This window comes from Schistocerca americana, chromosome 1, assembly GCF_021461395.2.
Source record: "Schistocerca americana isolate TAMUIC-IGC-003095 chromosome 1, iqSchAmer2.1, whole genome shotgun sequence".
Lineage (NCBI taxonomy): Eukaryota > Metazoa > Arthropoda > Insecta > Orthoptera > Acrididae > Schistocerca > Schistocerca americana.
The window spans coordinates 1,088,759,976-1,088,786,170 of NC_060119.1; the positions used below are offsets into that span (position 1 = coordinate 1,088,759,976).

The 26,195-nt window shown below is 40.6% G+C and overlaps 1 protein-coding gene across 1 annotated transcript in view; it reads right to left on the reverse strand.

Moving 5' to 3' along the window:
- Window positions 1–5,384: 5,384 nt before the first annotated feature.
- The window catches only part of LOC124550421 (probable peroxisomal membrane protein PEX13), a 49,386-nt gene continuing 28,575 nt past the window's right edge, over window positions 5,385–26,195 (reverse strand). The window contains exons 3-5 of the mRNA XM_047125311.1: window positions 25,500–25,686; window positions 21,854–21,991; window positions 5,385–5,504 (exon numbers count right to left, since the gene is read on the reverse strand). Coding sequence (XP_046981267.1) covers window positions 5,489–5,504; window positions 21,854–21,991; window positions 25,500–25,686 — 341 coding nt within the window. The 3' untranslated portion in view covers window positions 5,385–5,488. The remainder of the gene's footprint in view (window positions 5,505–21,853; window positions 21,992–25,499; window positions 25,687–26,195) is intronic.

A 26,195-nucleotide genomic window follows, 5' to 3' on the forward strand; every position in this document is an offset into this window, starting at 1 on the left:
CCTTTTTCAGTTTGTGTCCTACTTTCGAATTAAAATCTCCCATTATTGAGTTCTTGTGGAATTTACTATCATTTATCATTTCTCGAACTGTTCAGATAGGTTGACTGCCTCCAGAGCAGCATTCATTCGCTCGATACCTAGGCTGCAGCCTCGGGGACCATACCACAAAAATTTTAATTATAAAAAATTCGTTCTTTCAAACCTGTGATGCGGCTCTTCTCACAATCGTGTAAAATGTAGAAGTAACTGATTTATATGGACTTAATCGGCTTAATTTTGCAGTTAGTGAGATAATTAAGCATTAACCTCTCAGAAACAACGCTTCCTCACTTCCAATTGTTGGTGGCGGCGTCCGGTCCAAGTCACGAACTTCAGTTGTCAAAATTGCTAACACCTTACTTTATACAATTCTGGAAGTTTGAAGTAAGTTCGATTCCACAGAAAGTCGATTTTTCCATACATCATTTCCGAATTGGGATGCACAGATGTTTTTACTTCCTGTCGCCAGGCGTGGGTTGCTAAGCTCTTGAAGCTGGGGGAAACCATTTCTGGACGACTTAATTCGCCAACAAGGTATCAAGGGATATATACAATATAACTTGAAACCCACTCCGTCTGACACAGAATTTAGTCATTATTGCTGTCAAGGCATGGTTATCCGACCGCTGTGATAGTTTTAATCTCAAAAATGAATAAATATTTTAAAGAAAGTACAAATGTATTTTTATGGAGACTTTTTCTTATCTCACGAGATATCGCCTTACAGTGGCACTGTCCATGCGGGTGGAGACGTGTACAAGTTCATATGACACTTAAAGTGGCCTGAATGACATGGTCTGTATTTTTTCCTAGTACTGTGAACCAGGAACTTGCCGTTAATGGGGAGGCTTGCGTGCGTCAGCGATACAGATAGCCGTACCACAGGTGCAACCACAACGGAGAGGTAACTGTTGAGAAGCGTGTGCTTCCTGACAAGGGGAGGCAGCCTTTTCAGTAGTTGCAGGGGCAACAGTCTGGATGACTGACTGAACTGGCCTTATAACGTCAAGCAAAACAGCATTGTTGTGCCGGTACTGCAAACGGCTGAAAGCAAGTGGAAACCACATCCGTAATTTTTCGCGAGGGCATGCAGCTTTACTATATGGCTGAATGATGATGGCGTCTTCTTGGGTAAAATATTCCGGAGGTAAAATAGTCCCCTATTCGGACCTCCGAACTGGGATACTCAGAAGGATGTCGTTATCAGGAGAAACATAACTGGCGTTCGGGTCGGAGGTGTAATGTCAGATCCCTTAATCGGGAAGGTAGGTTAGAACATTTAAAAACGGAAGTGGATATCTTAAAGTTACATATTGAGGAAATTAGTGAAGTTCGGTGGAGGGAGGAACAAGATGTTTGGTTAGGAGGATACAGGGTTATAAATACAAAATGAAATAGGGGTAATTCAGGAGTAGGTTTAATAATAAATAAAATATAGAGCTAACTTGGAACTAACAGCATAGTGAACGCATTATTGTAGCCAAGATAGACACGGAGAGTACTCCTACCACAGTCAGTTTGTAGATCAACTAGCTCCGCAGATGATGAAGAGATTGAAGAAAAATGTATGATGAGATAAAAGAAATTATTCAGATAGTTAATGGAGACGAAAATTTAACAGTAATTGGGGACTGGAATTCGATTGTAGGGGAAGGAAGAGAAGGGAAAGAAGCGGGTGAATATGGACTTGGGCGGAAGGAATGACAGATAAAGACGCCTCATAGAATTTTGCACACAGAGAAACTTAATCATAGGTAACACTTGGTTTAAAAATCATGAAACAAAGTTGTATGCGTGGAAGAGACTTGGAGACACTCGAAGATTTCAGATTGATTATATACTGCAAAGACAAAGATTTAGGAACCAGGTTTTCAATTGCAAGAGATTTTCGGGGGCAGATTTCGACTGTGACCACAGTTTATTGGATATGAAGTTTAGATTAAAACTTAAGAAACTGCAAAAAGGTAGGAACTTAAAGTGATGGAACCTGGATAAACTGAAAGAACCAGAGGTTGTAGAGAGTTTCAGAGGGAGCATTAGCACACTATTGACAAGAACAGTGGAAAGGAATACTGTAGAAGAAGAACGATTAGCTTTGAGAGATGAAATACTGAAGGCAGCAGAGGATCAAGTAGATAAAAAGACGAGGGCTGGTAGAAATACTTACGTAACACAAGAGATATTGAATTTAACTGATGAAAGGAGAAAACATAAAAAGTAAATTAAGCAGGCGAAAGGGAATACAAACGTCTAAAAAATGAGATTGAACGCACATGCAAAATGGTTGAGCAGGAATGGCTAGAGTTCAAATGTAAGGATGTAGAAGTATATATCACTAGGCGTAAGATAGATATCGCCTACAGGAAAATTAAAGAGGACTTTGGAGAAAAGAGTATCACATGTAAGAATACCAAGAGCTCAGATGGAAAACCAGTCCCAAGCAAAAGAAGGGAAAGTAGAAAGTTGCAAGGGGTATATAGAGCGTCTATACAAACCCAATGTACTTGAGGGTAATATTATGGAAATGGTAGAGGACATGGACGAAGATGAGATGCAAGGTATGATACTGCGTGAAGAATCTGACAGAACTTTAAAAGACCTAATTCGAAAAAAGACTCCAGGAGTAGACATTCCGTTAGAACTACTGATAGCCTTGGGAGAGCCAGCCATGACAAAAGTCTTCCAGCAGGTGAGCGAGATGTATGAGACAGGCGAAATACCCTCAGACTTCTTGAAGAATATAGTATTTCCAATTACAAAGAAAGCACATGCTGACAGGTGTGAATATTAACGAATTATCAGTTTAATAAGCCACGGTTCCAAAACACCAACACAAATTTTTTACAGACAAATGGAAAAATTGGTTGCAGACACCTTGCCGAAGATCAATTTGCATTTCGGTGAAATGTGGGAATACGCATGAGAATACTGACCCTACGACTTGTCTTAGAAGATACGTTATTGAAAGGCAAACCCACGTTTACAGCAAAAAAAAAAAAAAAAAAAAAAAAAACCACACACAGATCGTATGGCACTGTTGGCCGGGATGTCCCATTCGGGTTCGGCCGCCAAGTGAAAGTCTTATTTCATTCGGCGCCACATTGGGCAACATGCGGCCGGTGATGAGGACAACACAACATCCAGTCCCTTAGCGGAGAAAATCTGCAACCCGGCCGGGAATCGATCCTGGGCACAGTGCATGGGACGCAAGCACGTTACCACCCAGCTAAGCAGGCGGACGCGCTTAAGGCATTTGTCTACTTAAAGAAAGCTTTTGACAATGTTGATTGGAATACTCTCTTTCAAATTATGAAGGCTGCAGGGATAAAATACAGGGAGCGAAAGGCTATTTACAATTTGTTCAGAAATCAGGCAGCAGTTGTAAGAGTCCAGGGGCATGAAAGGGAAGCAGCGGTTGGGAAGGGAGTGAGACAGGTTGTAGCCTATATCCGATGTTATTCAATCTTTATATTGAGCAAGCAGAAAAGGAAACAAAAGAAAATTTTGGAGTAGGAATTAAAATCCATGGAGAAGAAATAAACATTTGAGGTTTGCCGATGACACTGTAATTTTGTCAGTGACAGCATAGGACTTGGAAGAGCAGTTGAGCGGAATGGACAGTGTTTTGAAAGGAGGATGTAAGATGAACATCAACAAAAGAAAAACGAGGAAAATGGAATGTGTGATAAATAAAACAGGTGATGCTGAGGGAATTAGATTAGAAAATGAGACACTTCAAGCAGTAGATGAGGATTGCTATTTACGCAGCAAAATAATTGATGATGGTCGAAGTAGAGAGGATATAAAATGTAGACTGGCTATGGTAAGAAAAGCGTTTCTGAAGAAGAGAAATTTGTTAACAGCGAATATAGATTAAAGAATCAGGAATTCTTTTCTGAAAGTAATTGTATGAAGTGTAGCCATGTATGGAAGTGAAACATGGAAGATAAACAGTTTAGACAAGACAAGAATGAAGGCTTTTGAAATGTAGTGCTAAGGAATGCTGAAGATTAGATAGGTAGATCACGTAACTATTGAGGAGGTACTGAAAAAAAATTTGGGAGAAGACGAATTTGTGGAACAACTTGGCTAGAAGAAGGGATCGGTTGGTAGGACACGTTCTGAGACATCAAGGCATCATGAATTTAGCACTGGAGAGAAGCGTGGAGGTTCAAAATCGTAGAGCGAGACCAAGAGATGAATACAGTAAGCAGATTCAGAACGATGTAGATTGCAATAGGTACTCGGCGGTGAAGAGTCTTGCTCAGGATAGAATAGTATGGAGAGCTGCATCAAACCAGTCTTTGGACTGAAGACCAAAACAACAACATGTGTAATTTTTATTTTAGGTATGCTGTACTTCCACACCATTCAAAACAAGAGGTCAAAACAACCGGTATACAGATCACTTTCCAATAGAGCTGCCAAGTAATCGTATCAAGAACGTCATTGATATTCGGTCCTTGAATCACACGCAATACATTTGGTCGAGGGAGTTGCGAACTTTGAATTAACACGTATGTTGCCCAGTATGTAATTATTCCTAACAAAGCTACGCTGTAACAGCTGTCAGCAGTGGACACTGCAATGTCTCCTGATTGCGCCGCCCTTGTACCTCCGTCAGTCCTAACAACGATGTAATTAATGGTTACCTTAATGTTCTTCTGTGAAACACTTTTTTCAATCCATTGCAAAGTCGCTTCTTAAAGCAGTGACTTCAAACGAAATGATTTGGTTTTATTCCTTTTGACGATTTATTGCGAAGTATCCATTTGCTGTGAAGTACTTAGAAAACATTCATTTTTCACGGTATGCAAACGGCTGTTGTTACGCTATAGCCGATGAAAATAATTATACTCTCACAAGACGATATGTTTACTCAATGCTATACTAAATGATTTTTTTTTAATTTAAAGGCAAATATTTCCATTACAAAAGTGATATAAGCATTTATACTTAATTTTTACTATTACCAATGAATTTTCAGTTTTCAGAATTATATGTGCGCCAGTTTCAACACAGAAATTTCTAATTTGTCACCAACTACCAAAAACGTATGGTTCATGTGAACATTAATAATCGTTCATTATTAGTTATTCTATAACAGTGCGTGCTTCTGTCTGTCCTTTTATAAGTGTTCTTTTATCACTTGGCTAGAACGCAGTTACAAAATGTTCACTTATGTCATATATCCCATTGAACACACGCACAGAGTATTTTTTATGGCGAAATTTTTATTGTTTTACACAACATGGTTCGATTTTCTGTTTGTAGAAGGAGACACCATGAATAATGAGAGTTCGTAACATGTTAAACACACTAGAACCACGACACACGTACAAACTGTCAGCCAGATATAACACGATGAAAAACTCTTTCGAGGAGCAGAGCATCACCAGACAGTTACTCGTAGCATCGTGGCGAGCTGCTCGTGAGTGGTGTCGGCGCCTCATTTTCTTCGACCCCTGGAATAACAGAAAAAAATTTCATTATCTCTGTTCAGTTTGATCGTATATATTCCGTAATACTTTAACTTGTATGAAATAAGAATGTAATACGGGTGCATTTGATAGAGACAGTGTTGTTCTTATTTCTTAGTTAGCAAAAAAATGGTTCAAATGGCTCCGAGTACTATGGGACTTAACATCTGAGGTCGTCAGTCCCCTAGAACTTAGAACTACTTAAACCTAACTAACCTAAGGACATCACACACATCCATGGCCGAGGCAGGATTCGAACCTGCGACCGTAGTGGTCGCGCGGTTCCGGACTGAAGCGCCTGGAATCGCTCGGCCACAGTGGCCGCCCTTTGTGGCGAAAGACCGCTTCCTCACATATCCTTAGGGTTTGGTGACTGCAACTAAAGTAAACTCTGTCCAAATAGACCTCGGAAGACCCTACCGTGCCAACCGACCGCCCCATCGTCCTCAGTCGGTAGGCGTCATGGGATGCGGATATGGAGGGCGTGTCGTCAGCACACCGCTCTCCCGGGAGTTGTCAGCTTTCGTGACCAGTGCCGCTACTTCTTAATCAAGTAGCTCCTCATTTTGCCTCAAAAGAGCTTGCCAACAGCGCTTGGCAGAACCGGACGGTCACTAATCCAAGTTCAATCCAATCCCGACAGCGCTTAACTTCGGCGATCTGACGGGAACCTGTGTCACTGCTGACTGGTGACTGAAGCTGAACAATATTGACGTGGCGTTCGAGGTCCGACGGATGGGTTTTGCTCACGATGTTTACGTAGCAAAGTTGTTTCCAAAGCCTTACATATCTGTTCCCATATTAGACGTGTTATTATGGTTTACTGCCACTCTATATGCGTTTAGTAATCTTATTGAAGAAGGTACTTGTGTACTTTTTATGAAAAGTGTTTTCAAACGCACTGTGAATGCATTGGTTCTTATGGACTAAATCCAAACACCCTATTCTGTCTCCCATACTGATTTGCTCCTAAACTTCTACCAACACGTCCAACTTTCCCAGACCATTCTACAAGCTTTTACACCACAACTTCAATCGCCTAGACTATAACATCATTTCATAAATCTACCCTACCTATCAGTCATTATCTGTCTGTTTCTTCCTCCCAAATGAGGGCGTAGACCTATTCTTTTCCGTCATAAACACTAAACTACTCACTTCGAAACACCTAAATTCCATCGATTTGCTTTTTCTTATGTAGACATGTCGTACGAATTCTGTAAGGGTTTACACCTGCTAGAAGGCATAATTTTATCGATGCTGCTGATGACGCCACCTCATAATGAATATTAAATTTGTCTAAAAATGTTTTTGTAACTGCAATAAGATTAAATCGCGATTTTCGTTGTTTTGAAATCGATTTAACAGTCGCTGCTACGTTTCTGGCACTGTGTCTGAAATTTGTAATCTTACTATTACACGACGGAAAATACACTGCTTGGCATTAAAACAGCAGCACCTTTAATGCGCCATGTAGCAAACAACAAACAGGCATGATGTGTACTACATACTTGGATATGCAAATATCTGCGTTATATTCATGAGCATAACGTGACTTCGAAGACAGGGCACAGCAAACGGCCTTAATATGTGACAAATGAAATCGATTTGCAAACCAGAAGTGATCATGGTGTGTTCACAGTGGCATCACGCACCACCAAACCGGGTTCTGAGCATATATGGCGATGAAAAATGCAACCTTGACAACGTTCGTTCTTTTCTGAGCCCTCAAACTCAGATATGTCTATCTTGATACTTCATGCATTACTGGGGCTCGCCTAAAAAGACGCCAGGTTATTACCACTGAGCCCAGTCTTGTGGTTGGGGGCACTACGATCGGCACATCTCTCTCACACCCTGTCTCCTGTTGCATCAAGTGAAGCCACTACCATGCTGTAAATCTGTGGTGTCCGGTTAGTCGTTGCTCTTTCCTTTTGGATATCTGAATTGCTGTAAACAAAGCCGTTTCCTGATTGGACGTATGTGACGTGGTTGCATGATCCTACAATCCTACACATCTGAGTGACCATTATGTCTCTCCTAGCTGGTGCTTGTCACGTGGGGATGGTGAGGTCTGGCATGGCTTTTGGTATGGTAGTCCTGAACACATTCATTCTGTATTCACATTACAGTGGTCGCATCTTAACCAAGGATCAAAGCATGCAGCACTGTCACGGAATGACAGGCCACAATTTCACTGCTGTAGAATTCTGACAGGCATGGGTGACGTTACTTCTTCTTGTTCGTGACATACCACAATTTCCTCACGAACAATCAACATTAAAATCTGATTTCTGGATCGGAAAATTAACGACCAATATTCAGATGTGATTTCTGAATGAGAAAATCACTCGCTACTTTTTCCTTATGTACTCTGTGTGATTGTGTTGAATTGATATTCACTTGCATGTAGTAGACTTCATGTTAATTTGATATCTGTTGCACGCCACCTTAGTGTTGTTACGGTTTTCACGATTTTGATGGCCAGTAGTGTACATTCTTAGGACCACAGAACGGAGAAGAAATAAGTGAACAACTGAGAGAAGAGGATGCAGAGATAAGTTAAAATATGTTAGATCACACAGATGAAAAATTGTACAAACATCAAATTGTTGTATGTGTACAGACATCTAAGGAATTCTGTGTAGCTGCAAACAGTTCTTATTGTGGAACTGACGCAGAAGTGTTTCAACCTACAGATACTGACACTTAGTTTTGCAGGTAGGATATTAGCTAAGCGGTAGAGACAGAGTCTGGGTCACTGCTTAATAGGAGAGAAACACACACACAAACACACACACACACACATACACACACACACACACACACACACACACACACACACACACACACACATACATACATACACACACACGTGTGTATAAACATTAAAATTAAATGGAGATTTTAAGATGAGTTGTTGTTGTTGTTGTGGTCTTCAGTCCTGAGACTGGTTTGATGCAGCTTTCCATGCTACTCTATCCTGTGCAACCTTCTTCATCTCCCAGTACCTACTGCAACCTACATCCTTCTGAATCTGCTTAGTGTATTCATCTCTTGGTCTCCCCCTACGATTTTTACCATCCACGCTGCCCTCCAATACTAAATTGGTGATCCCTTGATGTCTCAGAACATGTCCTACCAACCGATCCCTTCTTCTGGTCACGTTGTGCCACAAACTTCTCTTCTCCCCAATCCTATTCAATACTTCCTCATTAGTTATGTGATCTACCCATCTAATCTTCAGCATTCTTCTGTAGCACCACATTTCGAAAGCTTCTATTCTCTTCTTGTCCAAACTATTTACCGTCCATTTTTCACTTCCAAACATGGCTACACTCCATACAAATACTTTCAGAAATGACTTCCTGACACTTAAATCTATACTCGATGTTAACAAATTTCTCTTCTTCAGAAACGCTTTCCTTCCCATTGCCAGTCTACATTTTATATCCTCTCTACTTCGACCATCATCAGTTATTTTGCTCCCCAAATAGCAAAACTCATATACTACTTTAAGTGTCTTATTTCCTACTCTAATACCCTCAACATCACCCGACTTAATACGACTACATTCCATTATCCTCGTTTTGCTTTTGTTGTTCATCTTATACCCTCCCTTCAAGACACCATCCATTCCGTTCAACTGCTCTTCCAAGTCCTTTGCTGTCTCTGACAGAATTCCAATGTCATCGGCGAACCTCAAAGTTTTTATTTCTTCTCCATGGATTTTAATACCTACTCCGAATTTTTCTTTTGTTTCCTTTACTGCTTGCTCAATATACAGGTTGAATAACATCGAGGAGAGGCTACAACCCTGTCTTACTCCCTTCCCAACCACTGCTTCGTCCCTCGACTCTTACAACTGCCATCTGGTTTCTGTACAAATTGTAAATAGCCTTTCGCTCCCTGTATTTTACCCCTGCCACCTTTAGAATTTGAAAGAGAGTATTCCAGTCAACATTGTCAAAAGCTTTCTCTAAGTCTACAAATGCTAGAAACGTAGGTTTGCCTTTTCTTAATCTTTCTTCTAACATAAGTCGTAAGGTCAGTATTGCCTCACGTGTTCCAGTATTTCTACGGAATCCAAACTGATCTTCCCTGAGGTCGGCTTCTACTAGTTTTTCCATTCGTCTGTAAAGAACACGTGTTAGTATTTTGCACCTGTGTCTTATTAAACTGATTGTTCGGTAATTTTCACATCTGTCAACACCTGCTTTCTTTGGGATTGGAATTATTATATTCTTCTAGAAGCCTGAGGGTATTTCGCCTGTTTCATACATCTTGCTCACCAGATGGTAGAGTTTTGCGAGGACTGGCTCTCCCAAGGGCGTCAGTAGTTCCAATGGAATGTTGTCTACTTCGGGGGCCTTGTTTCGACTCAGGTCTTTCAGTGCTCTGTCAAACTCTTCACGCAGTATCGTATCTCCCATTTCATCTCCATCTACATCCTCTTCCATTTCCATAATATTGTCCTCAAGTACATCGCCCTTCTATAGACCCTCTATATACTCCTTCCACCTCTCTGCGTTCCCTTCTTTGCTTAGAACTGGGTTTCCATCTAAGCTCCTGATGTTCATTCAAGTGGTTCTCTTTTCTCCAAAGGTCTCTTTAATTTTCCTGTAGCCAGTATCTATCTTACCCCTAGTGAGATAAGCCTCTACATCCTTACATTTGTCCTCTAGCCATCCATGCTTAGCCATTTTGCACTTCCTGTCGATCTCATTTTTGAGACGTTTGTATTCCTTTTTGCCTGCTTCATTTACTGCATTTTTATATTTTCTCCTTTCATCAATTAAATTCAATATTTCTTCTGTTACCCAAGGATTTCTACTAGCCCTCGTCTTTTTACCTACTTGATCCTCTGCTGCCTTCACTACTTCATCCCTCAAAGCTACCCATTCTTCTTCTACAGTATTTCTTTCCCCCATTCCTGTCAATTGTTCCCTTATGCTCTCCCTGAAACTCTGTACAACCTCTGGTTTAGTCAGTTTATCCAGGCCCCATCTCCTTAAATTCCCACCTTTTTGCAGTTTCTTCAGTTTTAATCTAAAGGACATAACCAATAGATTGTGGTCAGAGTCCAAATCTGCCCCTGGAAATGTCTTACAATTTAAAACCTGGTTCCTAAATCTCTGTCTTACCATTATATAATCTATCTGATACTTTATTGGTATCTCCAGGGTTCCTCCATGTATACAACCTTCTATCATGGTTCTTAAATTAATTATCATCTCCCTTCACTATTTGAATAATTTCATTTATTTCATTATACATTTCTTCAATTTCTTCATCATCTGCAGAGCTAGTTGACATATAAACTTGTACTACTGTAGTAGGTGTGGGCCTCATATCTATCTTGGCCACAATAATGCGTTTACTATGCTGTTTGTAGTAGCTTACCCGCATTCCTATTTTCCTATTCATTATTAAACCTACTCCTGCATTACCCCTATTTGACTTTGTATTTATAACCCTGTATTCGCCTGACCAGAAGTCTTGTTCCTCCTGCCACCGAACTTCACTAATTCCCACTATATCTAACTTTATCCTATACATTTCCCTTTTTAAATTTTCTAACCTACCTGCCCGATTAAGGGATCTGACATTCCACACTCTGCTGTGTAGAACGCCAGTTTTCTTTCTCCTGATAACGACATCCCCTCGAGTAGTCCCCACCCGGAGATCCGAAGGGGGAACTATTTTACCTCAGGAATATTTTACCCAAGAGGACGCCATCATCATTTAATCATACAGTAAAGCTGCATGCCCTCGGGAAATATTACGGCCGTAGTTTCCCCTTGCTTTCAGCCGTTCACAGTACCAGCACAGCAAGGCCATTTTGGTTATTGTTACAAGGCCAGATCAGTCAATCATCCAGACTGTTGATCTTGCAACTACTGACAAGGCTGCTGCCCCTCTTCAGGAACCACACGTTTGTCTGGCCTCTCAACAGATACCCCTCCATTGTGGTTGTACCTATGGTACGGCTATCTGTATCGCTAAGGCACGCAAGCCCCCCCACCAATGGCAAGGTCCATGGTTCATGAGTTATCCTTCTTAAAAGACCACAGTTGGACTTCTGGTGAGCTAAGTTTGTTTATATTATCTTGGCATAAATACTAATTCATTATTCAATAAACCCACTAAAGAGAACGTCATCACAATTGATGATGCTTGTGATCAAAAGTGACATGAGTGATATTAATTCAAATGAAGTCAGATTATTTTGTACAAAAATGAGTGCTTATAGTCATGAGAGCAGATTAAATGCAACACACTAAAAATTATTGAAAGAGATTGGGAAAGAAAGAATGAGATTAAACTACGGGTGTATCACATTAAAAACAAAGTTGAGGGATACAGAGATACAGACGCTGCGTGTACAGGAGCATGAGATATACAAAATTCAGTGGTATACTCATTCCAGTCATGGAGAGCATGAGATATTAAAAGTGCTTGGATAAATAATTGTATTTTTAATAAAAAGTGAAACAGTATTGGAATATTATTAGAAAAAGTCAACAATGCTGTAGGATACAAATATTTGAGTGAGTAACAAAGAAATTACATTCAAAATAATAATTAGGATAGTTACCCAAGTATTGATAATAGATAGCATAGGTCCACTGTAAAAGATGTGAGGGGTAGTTGAAAATTACTATCAAAGTATATAAAATTTTATCCATCTAGAAAGAGGAGAGAAATAAACAGTGATGGTAAAATTATTAACTAAAAACAGAAAAATGATAATGCCCCATGGTCTTTTATGTTTGACAACTGAACAGCTGAATAGCACTGCAACTCATGTAGACAAGTACCACCTTAAAGACAACTGGGAGAACTATGAAGGATCTGCAGAACTTACTTTAGCAAATTATGTAGTGTATGATGAACATATATGTCAGATTTCCATATATATTTTAATGAGCTACCCTAATCTACAACACACATTTCGCCTGTTTAGCTGTGAACTTGTGAGGACACCAATAATGTAATAGAACAGGGAAACAGGGAGGGAATGGTCTGTGTAGAAACTGATGGAGGATGAAGGTAGTTGATGCAATTATTGATGTGTCACCCCTCCAGTTTCTTTTTCTGTAGTGGAAATCATTAAACTCATCGTGAAACGTGCTACTGAAGTAACCTCTTTTGTAAACACAATCAACAAGTATCTGAATTATCATTTATATGTTTGCTAATACAAGAGATTCTTTATATGGCAGCACAGAATGAGATGGAGTGGAAACTGTGTTGAGATACCCTGTGGAGTATTTACTTGATACAGGCATGGTACCACGAACGATGCCATATATGTTAAACGTTACTATTGGCTGAAAAAAAATTGTAACTAAAAAGTTTTGTGTAAACCATCACAAAGAAGCATGTGACTGTTAGCTTAAACTAAATAATGGTAATTATACAGACATAACTGTGATAGATCTCCATTGGGAAATTTTGGACTATTTCTGAAAAACTTGGATTCCTTGTTGTACTGTCTGTCAGACAGAGGTAAACAAAGTATTGTTTGTGGGCATTTCAATGTAGGTTTTCTGAAAGAGTCTGATAGGATGAATGATCTTGAAGTATTATTCAGTAATTTCAATTTGACATCAGTTACTGATTTCTCTACTCAGATACTACCCAGAAAGCAGCACACTGGTAGATAATATATTCATAGACCAAGATAAATTTAATCAACTGAAAGTTTGTCCTGTTAAGAATACTCTTGAAAGTTTACAGTGGTTACACTGGTATGAGGTGTATCAGGAACATGATGCTAATTTCAAATGTAACTTACTTCATGACATGTTTGTGAATATTTTTGAAACACTTTCCCTAAGAAAACAATGAAATATATATCCAACAAATAATGCAAAAACCATGGCTTACTAAAGGGATATAAATATGTTGTTATGGAAAAGGGAAATGTATCTAATAGCGAGAAAGAGTAATAACACAGAAACAGTCAAATGTTATAAAAACTACTGTACTATATTAAGGAAAGTTATTAAAAATTTAAGAGGTATTTGTATTATATCTGAGATTGCTAACTCTGGCAATAAATTTAAAACAATTTGGAACAGTGTTGAAAGTGAAAGAAGGCAGTCAAAAGCACAGGAAGATTGTGTTACCATCAAACTGAATGAAAAGTTTTTCAACACAAAGTCAGAGGTTGAAAACATTTTTAATAATCCCTTATTAAATGTTGTGGAGAAAATAGGATCTAGATGAAAATGTATGGGAAAACCTATATTTGGAAGGGGCGATACATATGCAGTTTGATAAAACTGAAATTCTATCCACCTCTTCTTCTGGGGTTAGGAAAATAACCAACTCACTCAAAATAAAAGTTCACATGGAATTGGTGACATCTCCAACAAAATACTAAAAGCTTGTTCTAAACAGATAAATATGATTCTCAGCCACATATGTTATAGGTGACTGAAAAATGCATTTTCCCTGATAGACTGAAATATGTTATACGAAGCTGGTATCTGAACACATACCATTGGTGATCTTCCAGCTCTCAAAGAACGAAATTGCAATGAAATCAGATCTTTAACTGCTTACAAGCATTGATAAACTGCAGAGAAAGGGGGTAGGTATGATGCCAAAAACTACCACTTAATCTATCTCCTGACTGCTTTATCCAAAATTCATTGAAAAAGAAATGTAGTCAAGAGTAGCTTCACATTCAAAATATTAACAAAATGCGTTCATTTTGAGAAAGGCTTTTCAATAAAAAATGTTATATATGCTTTCACTGATCGAATAGTAAATGCTCTGAATAACTGAACATCATCAACTGGAATTTTATATGGTCTCTCAGTGGCTTTTCATTAAGTGAATAATGGAATTCTTCTATATAAGATTAAATATTGTGGTATGAGTAGGACATTGTACAAATGGTGCAAAAATCAGCAGATTCCTGAAACTGGGGAGATATCAAGATAAGGGGTTCCACAAGGTTCAATCTTGGGTCCCTTATTGTTCTTAATACATATTAATGACTTGCCACTCTATATTCACAAAAATGCAAAGCAAGTTCTCTTTACTGATAATACAAGTGTAGTAATCGCACCCAACAAAGAAGAAATAACTGAGGAAATTTTACATAATGTCATTCAGAAAATTATTAAGTGGTTCTCTGCAACTGGACTCTCGTTACATTTTCATAAAACACAGTATATACTGTTCTGTGAAGTACATGACACAAAACCATTAATAAATACAAAGTCTGAACAGAAGTCTGTAGCAAAAGCAAAATATTCCAAATTTTTGGGTGTATGCATTGATGAGAGATAAAATTGCAAGAAATGCATTGATTATCTGTCAAAATGTTGGAGTTCATCTACTTATGCTATTAGGGGTATTGCAAATTTTGGCCATAAACATATATGTACTCTTTTCATTCACTGATTTCGTATGGAATCATATTTTGGGAAAATTCATCATTAAAGAATAAACTTGCACAAGAGCATGCAATCAGTATAATAGCTGGAGCCCAACAAAGATCATCTTGCAGCTATGTATTTAAGGAATTAGGGATATTCACAGTGGCTTCACAGTATATATATATTCACTTATCAAATTTGTTATTAATGACCTGTCCCAGTTCAAAAGCAATAGCAATGTGCATGCATAGCTACAACGACAACGTTAGGAGAAAGGCTTTACTTTGGGTTACATCTAACAATGGTACTGAAGGGGGTGAATTATGTTGCCACAAAAATCTGTGGTCACTTACCAAACAGCATTAAAATCTGACAGATAGCCAACCAACATCTAATTTCTGAATGACAACACCTTCTACTCAATGGATAAATTTCTAGATATAAATTATTAATCTTACAACTTAAAAAAGCTTGAAGTATGGCATGTAAAAAAATTCAGTAAAGACTTACGCAGTCAGTTAGGTGAAGTGTAGGCATTCGCCAACCAGGAACCAAATACTTAGCATCAATTTAATGGCTTGGTTCAAATGGCTCTGAGCACTATGGGACTTAACATCTGTGGTCATCAGTCCCCTAGAACTCAGAACTACTTAAACCTAACTAACCTAAGGACATCACACACATCCATGCCTGAGGCAGGATTCGAACATGCGACCGTAGCGGTCACGTGGTCCAGACTGAAGCGCCGAGAACCGCACGGCCACACCGGCCGGCTCAATTTAATGTTACAGCTTCTGAGTAATAATAAATTACTAGTATCTTTCATCTATGATGATGTCAGAAATGAAATTTTGTCTTTAACGAGAATATTTAAGGGCTTCAGACATCAAATTCGTCCTTTGTTTTGTTCAGATATAAAATCTGTAATTAAACTGTATTTCTTGCGTTGTAAAATTCTATTTTTGTCTATAATGTAGCATCAGAAATACAGGTAAGTGATCTTTTGTAACTATAAACGCTCAGAAATTATTTAACTGAAGGAGCTTTTATTTTAATTATATGAAGTGATCCATTGTAATTATTAGTACAGTATTCGACGACACTGAACATTCTGTAAACCTGTAAAGGAGTAATAAGTGCGTGAAAATTTGTGTTGTTAAGCAGAAAGCAATGACTGTGAATGATATTTTGTTGTTGTCTAATGAGGAAATTTTTTGAAGAAGATTACTGTTCCTAAAATATTATTTCATGTGATTTGCGTTTTTCATCCTTCCGATTGGAAAGACAAGGGAAGTCACATACAGCCTGTCAACTGTTTTGTGGGACTACATATGGAATTTTGGGTGGCATGACTGAATGTAGTGTTGCTGCATTTTCAAATGGTATTTTTCTGCATCATAGATATGAAAGAGCTGATGAAAATAGGATCTTAGCTCTGGTAGAATAATACATTTATGGCTGAGGAATGACTGTGGAACCAGATACATATTTCACAGTGTGTTCCTCAACCAAAATGCACTTACGTTGTTACAGTACAACCACACTTCATCTACTTGTTTGTGATGTGACTAGCGTAAATCTGCACCACAACCACAAATGTGTTTCTCGTTATAGCTAACATTCTCCTTGCATTAGCACTTTCAGATTCATTCTGCAGGACAACAACATTTTAATTCCCAACGACATGAGTTTCAGCCATGTCAAACGAAATTTCAGAAATTAATTTATCAAACAATTAATGATACCTCCAGAAGCCACTGTTTTCAAATCACGAAATGGATTTTATTTTTGTTGCGGGAGTGATGATCAAAGGTGCTTTCACAACAGTGGGAAAATATTGACCTGTTCGGTGCTTGGTGGCAAAACAGAAAGTTTGTTCGCTTTGTTATTTGTTATTAATGGAACTTCTTGGGTCATGAAGTGTCACACTGGAGGCTCAGCTGAGTTGAAATGTACATGGTGCAGTTTCGTGGAGAAAAAACTGTTTCCCTGTGCAACCACAAAAGTACCTTTGCCAAGTTATTTCTCGAAAACAGGAATGTGACTTTGTTTCTCCACTTGCTCATTTCATTTACGTTCCCGCTTCACAGAAATATCGAAAACACCTCAAATATTTAAGATAAAGTTATATTGGCCACTGGCATCGTGGAGGCATGGCTAATGCTTTAAGGTTAAAGAAAATATAACCTCGATCCAATTAGGCCATTGGAGCATGCTCGCAGGACTGACTCCAACCTTTAGTATTAATTATGTTTCTCCTTCTATTCCAATGCATTGCTACCGTATTAAAATCTGTGGTTCTCCAAGGGGTTCAGAGAGAGAGGCATGTTTTTTAGGGGAATTGATTAATTTGACTGTGTCGCGCTTCTCGAATTTTTTGTTGTCACAATAGACAATAACTCCGTAATTATATTAGTGAACCGATTGAACATTTTTCTACTTTTTCTTGGGTGCTATCCTAATACTTTGATGTCATGCACACTATCTGATCAAAAGTATCCGGGTATCCCTGCGTAATTCGTAATTGACCATTTTGTGTCACGAGAGGTGGATCTGCCAGTGCAAAAGGTGTGGGACACACTGTACGCAGTAGAGAAGTAGCAACAGCAGAGCGTGGCAGTCCGAAGTGCTCAACGAATTAGTATTTGGACTAGTCGTTAGATGTCACTCAGCAACAATCCATCAGGGACATTTCAACGCCTTAAAGCTACTCAGCACTACAGTCGGTACTGTGACTACAAAGTGGAACGAGAAGGAACAACTACAGCAAGAACGGGCAGACCTCGCGTACTGTCGGATAGGAACCATCGACGGTTGCGGAGGGTGGCTGTAAGAAATCGCGTAAAATTTACAGAATGAATCAAATTGCTACCAGCTGCCCAACTAACAATGACTGTGCTTAAGGAGTTAAAACGAGTGAGGTATTACGGTCAAGCCACACATTTATGTAGTCAGTGCTACGGTGCTGGTGTAAAGAGCAACTGCTGGACAGTGGCTGATTGGAAATGAGTGATCTGGAGTGGTCAGTCACACTATATGCTGTAGCAATGCGATGGAAGGGTTCTGGTTTGGCGAATGCTTGGAGCAATTTGCCTGCCATCACGCGTAATAACAACAGTGAAGTATGGAGAAGAAGTAGTTATGATATGGGGGTAATGTCGTCATCAGGATGTACACCCCATATGACACTTAAGAAAACGCTAAATATGCAAGGATCGAACATATTTTACTGCATTGTGTGCTGTGTACATTAGTGGAACAGTTCGGAGACTTTGATTGTACCAGTACTCTGTCACAAAGCAGCATCTTTGAGGCAACGTTTTGTGCATGGAAAAATTCCTGAAATGGACTGTCCTGCCCACAGTCCCGACCCGAACCCAGTGTACTTTGGGATGAGTTAGAATGTCAGTCTCACTTCAGACCTTATCCTGGACTGTCACTACCTTCCCTGGTATCGGCTCTTGAAGAAAAATGGGCTACCATTCCTCAACGGTCTTTCAGACATCTCATTCAATCTGTTCCCAGCAGAGTTCAATGGAGTGACCGTGCGGTTTGAGGCGCCATGTCACGGATTGAGCGGCCCCTCCCGCCGGAGGTTCGAGTCATCCCTCGGGCATCGTTGTGTGTGTTGTTCTTAGCATAAGTTTAAGTAGTGTGTAAGTTTAGGGACCGATGACCTGAGCAGTTTAGTAACTTAGGAAATCAGACACATTTGAACATTTTTGAGCAGAGTTCAAGCTGTCATAAAGGCGAAGGGCGTACACTCATATTAATGTCCGCTAATAGGTGTCAAAATGGTTCAAATGGCTCCGATCGCTATGGGACTTAACTTCTAAGGTCGTCAGTCCCCTAGACTTAGAACTAATTAAATCTAACCAACCTAAGGACATCACACACATCTACGAACGAGGCAGTATTCGAACCTGCGACCGTAGCAGCAGTGCGGTTCCGGACTGAAGCGCCTAGAACCGTTCGGCCACAGTGGCCGGTCTACTTGGCATGGATTCCTCAAGTTCTTGAAAGTATTCCAAAAGTAAGTGGCACCAAATGTCTCTGCACAGGTCAAGCATTTCCCGGAAATTACGGGATGGTGGTTTACGGGCCAGCACCTGGCGCCGGATATAAATTCCAGTGTGTACAGATAAGGCACTTTTTCTGGCCCTGACATCAATGTGTGTTCACTATAATGTCCCTCAAAACACTGTAGCACGATTCTGACCTTGCAACAAGGTTATGATGCTGGAAGACGTCATACCTCTGGAGGGGGAGACTACAAGCATTAAGCGACGCAGGTGGCCCACAATAATTTTCACGTAGTTCACTTCTGTCACGATGCATTAGATTACCACCACATATCCCATGGAAGCGCAATTCACTGTACCCCACAGCGTAATTCTGCTCTCACTGGCTTGCATCTGGGGCGCAGTGCCTGTTTCGTGCAGCCATTCGCCTGGTTCACGGCGTTTAAGGACCCACCCATCGAGCTGATGTAACGAGAAATGCGATTCGTTCGCAGGCGACACATTTCTGTTGATCCACAGAGAAAAGCCAGTGATGCTGTGCCCAGTGCAGTCATAACGAACGACGTCGTTGTGTCAACATAGCAACACGTAGGGGTCGTGTGATGTGGAGCTCCATGTTCAACAATGGCCTTCGAACGGTGCATTCTCTAACACTTGTGCCTGTCCCAATACTGTACTCTGTCGTCGGATCTCTGCCGTTCCTGTATCACACACTGGGGGATCTTCCGATATTTACGTTTTGTGATGAGACGTGGCCTTCCAATACCATAACGCCCACTCTTTATTTCACCATCGTTGAACGACTTTCCATAGGTGATTACGACAGTAGTGCGCCAACAGGCGACCAGCTTCGTTTCCAGCCGCAGTGCCACAACAATGTTCCCTTTGTCAAAACCCCTTGTATCAGTGAATTTCCACATTTGCGCCCCATATCTTCGCTTTAATGATAGCCCATTCTTCTGTATTCCGCTTTCATTCTTTCGTTAATGCGTCACATGCGTGCAACACCACCAGAAAGCATCCAACCTCGCGGAGGGCTGTGGTCTTAATGTCTTGGTCGATCAGTATGTGACAACCCAGATACAATTTTAAACATGTCTGTGAGACGGCAGCCGTTGTATAATACAGCCAACCGGTTGCAATAAGAATTTACTTTAATTTGGTTTCGAGATCGTGTATGGGTGTCTCCACCACAAAATCTAAACAATTTCCTAAAAAAAAAGAAACAACAAAACCATTAACACATATAAATGTCGAGAATAGGTAGTTTTTATGCCGAAGATATTTATGAGGCGTAACAGATGTAGTAACAGACAACCAGTTTTAACTGCAAAGTGCTCTCTTCAACTGAAGTGCACCATAAAAAGGATAATATTTAAACCATATAAAATTACAGACGTTGGAACTGACATAAAACTGATATCTGACAGTAAAATTATAGCTACGTTGCGTAGAACGCTGTAAGAGGAAACGGTCACTGGAGGTGACACCAGCCTAAGAGGCTCACAGGCCGAAGCTGCCACAACGTGTACACGAAACAAGTCGTTCCTTGTGCTGACAATCGAAAACATCAGCTGTTTACATTACAAAAATATTTTAAATAACATATAAATGTTTACCTCTAGTCAATAGCCAGTATTGGTACAGGACAATGCAATAGCAATCATTCTATACATTGTGCATTAAAACGATTACAGTGTAATAAATAAGAAGGATAAAGGAAGGGGCATTTTAGAGTCTACTCCGAAGAAAAAGAGCAGTCAATTTTGAGCGTTTCTAAGTAAGGGTTTCATAACACTGAAGAAATTTTTATTAAGTATCTGCAACTATTCGTTCAGAATGAAACCGTAATTTAGAGAAAGGTGTTTGAAAATTTCTAATTCTTTAAGGATATTAAGTGTAAAGCCTTTCTCCTCTGTGTGCAAGATGCTGATGCCATGAATTTCTTTAGGCTTCTGGCCGTAATTAATAAATAATCAGCAAAGACGAGTTTATGTATATATTTATACCTCTTTCCTCGTAAGTGATGTTCTTTATATGTAACAGCAATTGTTCGCCCTGTTTGCCCTATATAACAGGCTGGACATGTGTCAAAAATAATTTTATAGACGTCTGAGTTTTGTAAGGGAGAATGTATTGGTTTCAAATTATGAATAAGATTATGTTTCAAGCTGTGGTTAGTAGAAAATACTACTTTACAATCGTATTTGTTTTGGAAGAGAGGCTGCTTCCAGTAACATGCAGGTCCCAGAAACGGCAAAGAATTCCTTCTTCTTTTCATTATGGTCGTTATTAGGAGAAGTAGCAAGAGTCGTGATTCTGTTATTGATTTAATTTTTGAAAATATCATCCACTACGGTTGGTTCGTATCCATTACTGACTGCAATAGCTTTAATAAAAGTAATCTCAGCATCGATTGTTTCATCAGATAAAGGAGTAGAAACAGTCTTATGAATGGAAGAATCAAAAATGACTTTTTTAAGAGAACGATGATGTGTTGAACAGGATGACACTGTTTGATCAGTGCAAATTTATTTGCTAAAAATATTGAAAGAAATTTTGTTATCAACTATTGCTAATGTTCACCGACGGAACTAGTTTTCGAGCTCACATGTAAAAGTAATTTTTCATGAAGTTCGATAAAGACTTTGAAGAGGTGATCAGTACCGTCATTAGACACTCTGTAGCATGAAAGAACACCTGCAGTGGCAGCTAGATAATAACATACGAAATACTTTTCAGTTTCTTATGTGGCATCTACTATACCCCCCACACCAATATCACCGTAGTACAAAATAAAAACATATTGGGGTAAGCGTCGATGTATGTGCTATTAATTAGCATTTTTGATGGTTCAGTTAAGCGAAATCTGGGTTACTACTTTTACTAATGAATGCTGGAATGAGAGTCTCACCACGCGTAGCTGGAAGACTGGCTGGAGCTGGAAGACTGGCTGAAGGAGCCGCCGGAGGGGTAGTAGCCGCCGCCCCCACCGCCCCCACACACGTTGCAGTAGCCGCCACCACCGCCGCCACCGGGATGGTACCCGTACCTGGTTATTCATTTTTTGCTGTCTTATATGTATTGTCTATAATTATAAAATAGGTCGTGATTACATGATTCTTATAGTTTGATACATTATGTAATTGATAGGAAAGATTTCATTCAGTTTTCGGTTATTAGCAGTAATGATAATAATAATAATAGTTATAATAATAATAATTATTATTATAAGCAAATGTTCAACAATAAACCGAAACGGCATAGGCAATTACAAAAAATATTTGCAATAATACTTGTATACGAAGATTTGGAAAAATTGTGGTTTACAATACAGTAGTCAAATTGAAATGCTTCTACACAAGTGAAAGCATAGCTCTGTATTACAAATTAGACAACCTATTAATATTACATACAACAATCATGAAGAAAATTGTCCAGTAATAAGAAAAGAAGTCTCGACTCAGTGACGAGATGTATCACAGTATAGGAAAGAAAGCAATAAAGAAAACAGCTATTTATTGGACGTTTATACAAGACGGATGTCAATAGCCTGTCAAAACAGATCGTCAAATATATTTTCGAAAAGAAACTGACAAGAAATGGAGAAATACAAATAAAAGTAGAAAAATTATATGAAAGAGACATTTATCACAAGGAAAGTGAGGGATTCGAAAGCAGCGCAAGTAAGATAACAACTGTGAAGTGGTCTGAAGAAAGAAAACGGATAAGCGGTGAAAAGAAGAAGAGAATATCGGAGAAAAAAAAAATCCGGCGAGAAGAAATTGCTCCTTTGTTAGACAAACGGAAGAATTAAGAAAGATTAAATGGTAACAAGAATGTTATGTGTTAGTAGTAACATCAGTTGAGAGAAATACAGACTTTCCCGGATATCAGTCGGGTTATATGTTGTTTCAGAGCAACGTTTCGATAGGTTTCTTACTTGTTAGGTTCTGCGGAACTGTCGGGTCGTGACTGTTACAGATATTTGTCTGCTCCGTGCAGTGTATTTCACGTCCTACGTACGCACCAGAGCGAAAAGTGAGAAGCGTGTAGAGCTGGTGTGTGGGTAGTGGTGGGAGGAGGGGAGGGGAAATGATGTTGGGGGAGATGTAGAAGGGGAGTTGATGCTACGTCGTCCCAAGCTGAGTTGAGAAGGAGGCCGCTATCACAGACTGTAAAATTTTCATGCACTCTTCATTTCAATCGCTAATGATTGTGATTCCCAGTCCTCCCTAGCCCCCCTCCCTCCCCCCCCACCCCCCCCCCCCCACCACCCACCTATGCTCTCCACCCGCACCTTCCAGCCAGGACTCACTTCCGACAGTTTGCTATTGGCCTGCCTAGTGCAGCTACAGGAGATGAAAGGCATGACTCAGAATAGCTGAGTACCAGCGAGCAATAGGGCACAGATACTTCGCCAGAAGATGACAAGTAAGAAGCTTATCGAGACGTCGCTCCCAAAGGAAAACATTAGGCAGGTGATTTCCAATATTTTCCGTGCGTGTATCTATTGACTAAAAGCAGAGAATGTATATCTGCAGACCGAAGCGAAGAATGAAAATGCAAATCAAGGCCGCGATTCGATCCAGGGTCCTCTGTTTACTATGTCAAGGCGCAAAACACCCTGCCACAGTGGTTTTACACAGTGGCACAGACTACCCTAGCACGTTTCCCTTCTCAATCCAAATTCGCACTCTCTCTTCAGCCCAGTTGGTTTCCGCCTAAACTCGAATAACACTGCATTGGAATAGTATCTCACCATCGAACGAAACGGGGGATTTTGGGGATTTTGGTACACCAAGAAGAAATGCAGATGATAAACGGGCATTCATTGGAAAAGTATGTTACACTAGAACTGACATGTGACTGCATTTTCACGCAGTTTGGGTGCATAGATCCTGAGAAATCAGTACCCAGAACAGCCACCTCCGGCCCTAATAACGGCCTTGATACGCCTGGGCATTGAGTCAAACAGAGCTTGGACGGCGTGTACAGGCACAGCTGCCCATGCAGCTTCAACACGATACCTCAGTTCATAACGAGTAGTGACTGGCGTATTGTGACGAGCCAGTTGCTCGACCACCATTGACCAAACGTTTCAATTGGTGGGAAATCTGGAGAATGTGCTGGCCAGAGCAGCAGTCGAACATTTTCTGTATCCAGAAAGGCCCGTACAGGGTCTGCAACAAGCGGTCAAGCATTATCCTGCAGAAATGTAGGGTTTCGCATGGATCGAATGAAGGGTAGAGCCACGGGTCGTAACACATCTGAAATGTAACGTCCACTGTTCAAAGTGCCGTCAATGCGAACAAGAGGTGACCGAGACGTGTAACCAATGGCACTCCATACCGTCACGCCGGGTGATATGCCAGTATGGCGATGACTAATACACGCTTCCAATGTGCATTCGCGGCGATGTCGCCAAACACGGATGCGACCATCATGATGCTGTAAACAGAACCTGGATTCATCCGAAAAAAAGGCCTTTTTGCCATTCGTGCACCAAGGTTCGTCGTTGAGTACACCATGGCAGGCGCTCCTGTCTGTGATGCAGCGTCAAGGGTAACCGCAGCCATGGTCTTGCGGATGATAGTCCATGCTGCTGCAAACGTCGTCGAACTGTTCGTGCAGATTGTTCTGGTGTCGCAAACGTATCCATCTGTTGACTCAGAGATCGAGACGTAGCTGCACGATCCGTTACAGCCATGCGGATAAGGTGCCTATCATCTCGGCTGCTAGTGATACGAGACCGTTGGGATCCAGCACGGCGTTCCGTATTACCCTCCTGAACCCACCGATTCCATATTCTGCTAACAGTCATTAGATCTCGACCACCGCGAGCACAATGTCGCGATACGATAAACTGCAATCGCGAAATGCTACCATCCGTAAACGTGATGGTACGCATTTTTCCTCCTTACACGAGGCATCACAAAAACGTTTGACCAGGTAACGGCGGTCAACAGCTGTTTGTGTATGAGAAATCGGTTGGAAACTTTCCTCATGTCAGCACGTTGTAGGTGTCGCCACCGGCGCCAACGTTGTGTGAATGCTCTGAAAAGATAATCATTTGCATATCACAGCATCTTCTTCCTGTCGGTCAAGTTTCGCGTCTGTAGCACGTCATCTTCGTGGTGTAGCAATTTTAATGGCCAGTTCAGTGCTTTCACCTGATTATCGCACCTATTCCTGGGTTTCAAGCAGAATCGCTCTTTCGTTCGATGCTGAGGTGCTATTCCAATTTAGCTGGAGAACCTCTGGAATGCTGTTCGAGTTTAGTAGGAATACCAAATTGTTCGATTTTAGTGGCACTACCAAGTGGGCTGATGCACGAATGGGAATTTAGACTGAGAAGGGAAGCGTGCTAGGATAGTCCACGCATTTGTACAAAACCACTGTGCCGGGGTGGGTATGAATCCTGGTCTTGGAACGATCTTTCATTCGTCAGTTCAGTCTGCATACATACACCATAGACGTTTGAGTCTTGGATAGGTCTATGGGAGCATATAGTTTCGTTAAAAACAAAGAAAACGAAAAATGGAGAATGAAATACGTACCCGGAGGACGGCCGCTTCTGCACCGTGACGACCACTGGGATCACCAGGCCACCGCCCCCGTAACCACCGCCGTAGCCACCACCATAGCCGCCACCATAGCCGCCTTTGTAGCCTCCGTAGCCACCACACTTCTTGCAGAACGTGCGTTTCGGTCGCGAAATTCCTGCGTCTGCATTTGATTCTGTTCCTGATGAAAAAGTAGAGTTTAGTTAGCTTGACACCACATAATCCACACTTATACTGTGCAAACCACCATGAAGTGCAGGGGCAGTTCATATTGTACCGCTTGTTCACGAATGGATCGTGGGAAGAATGACTGCTTAAATACCCCTGTGTGCACTGTAACCTTGTATTCCCGCTTCCTATGGGAGCAATACGTACGGGTTGTACTGAATCCCTAGATTACTCATTTAATGCTGGTTCCCCAAACTTTTTAAGTTGGCTTCAGTGGGGCAGATGGCGTCTATAGTCAATCGTCCGCCAGTTCAGTCTTTTTCAGCTTTAGCGCGACGCTCTCCCATGGGTGAGACAAAGCTGTGACCATAAGTTCTGCCCTCCGTTGCACACCTGCTATAAGCCCTCATATTTATCTTTGGTATGGGGCGTACACACTCGACCGATGTTGTGGGTGCCTTGCATGAGTTTTTTGTAAGATATCTTCTCTACAGACTGATTAATATTTCAAATATCCTACCA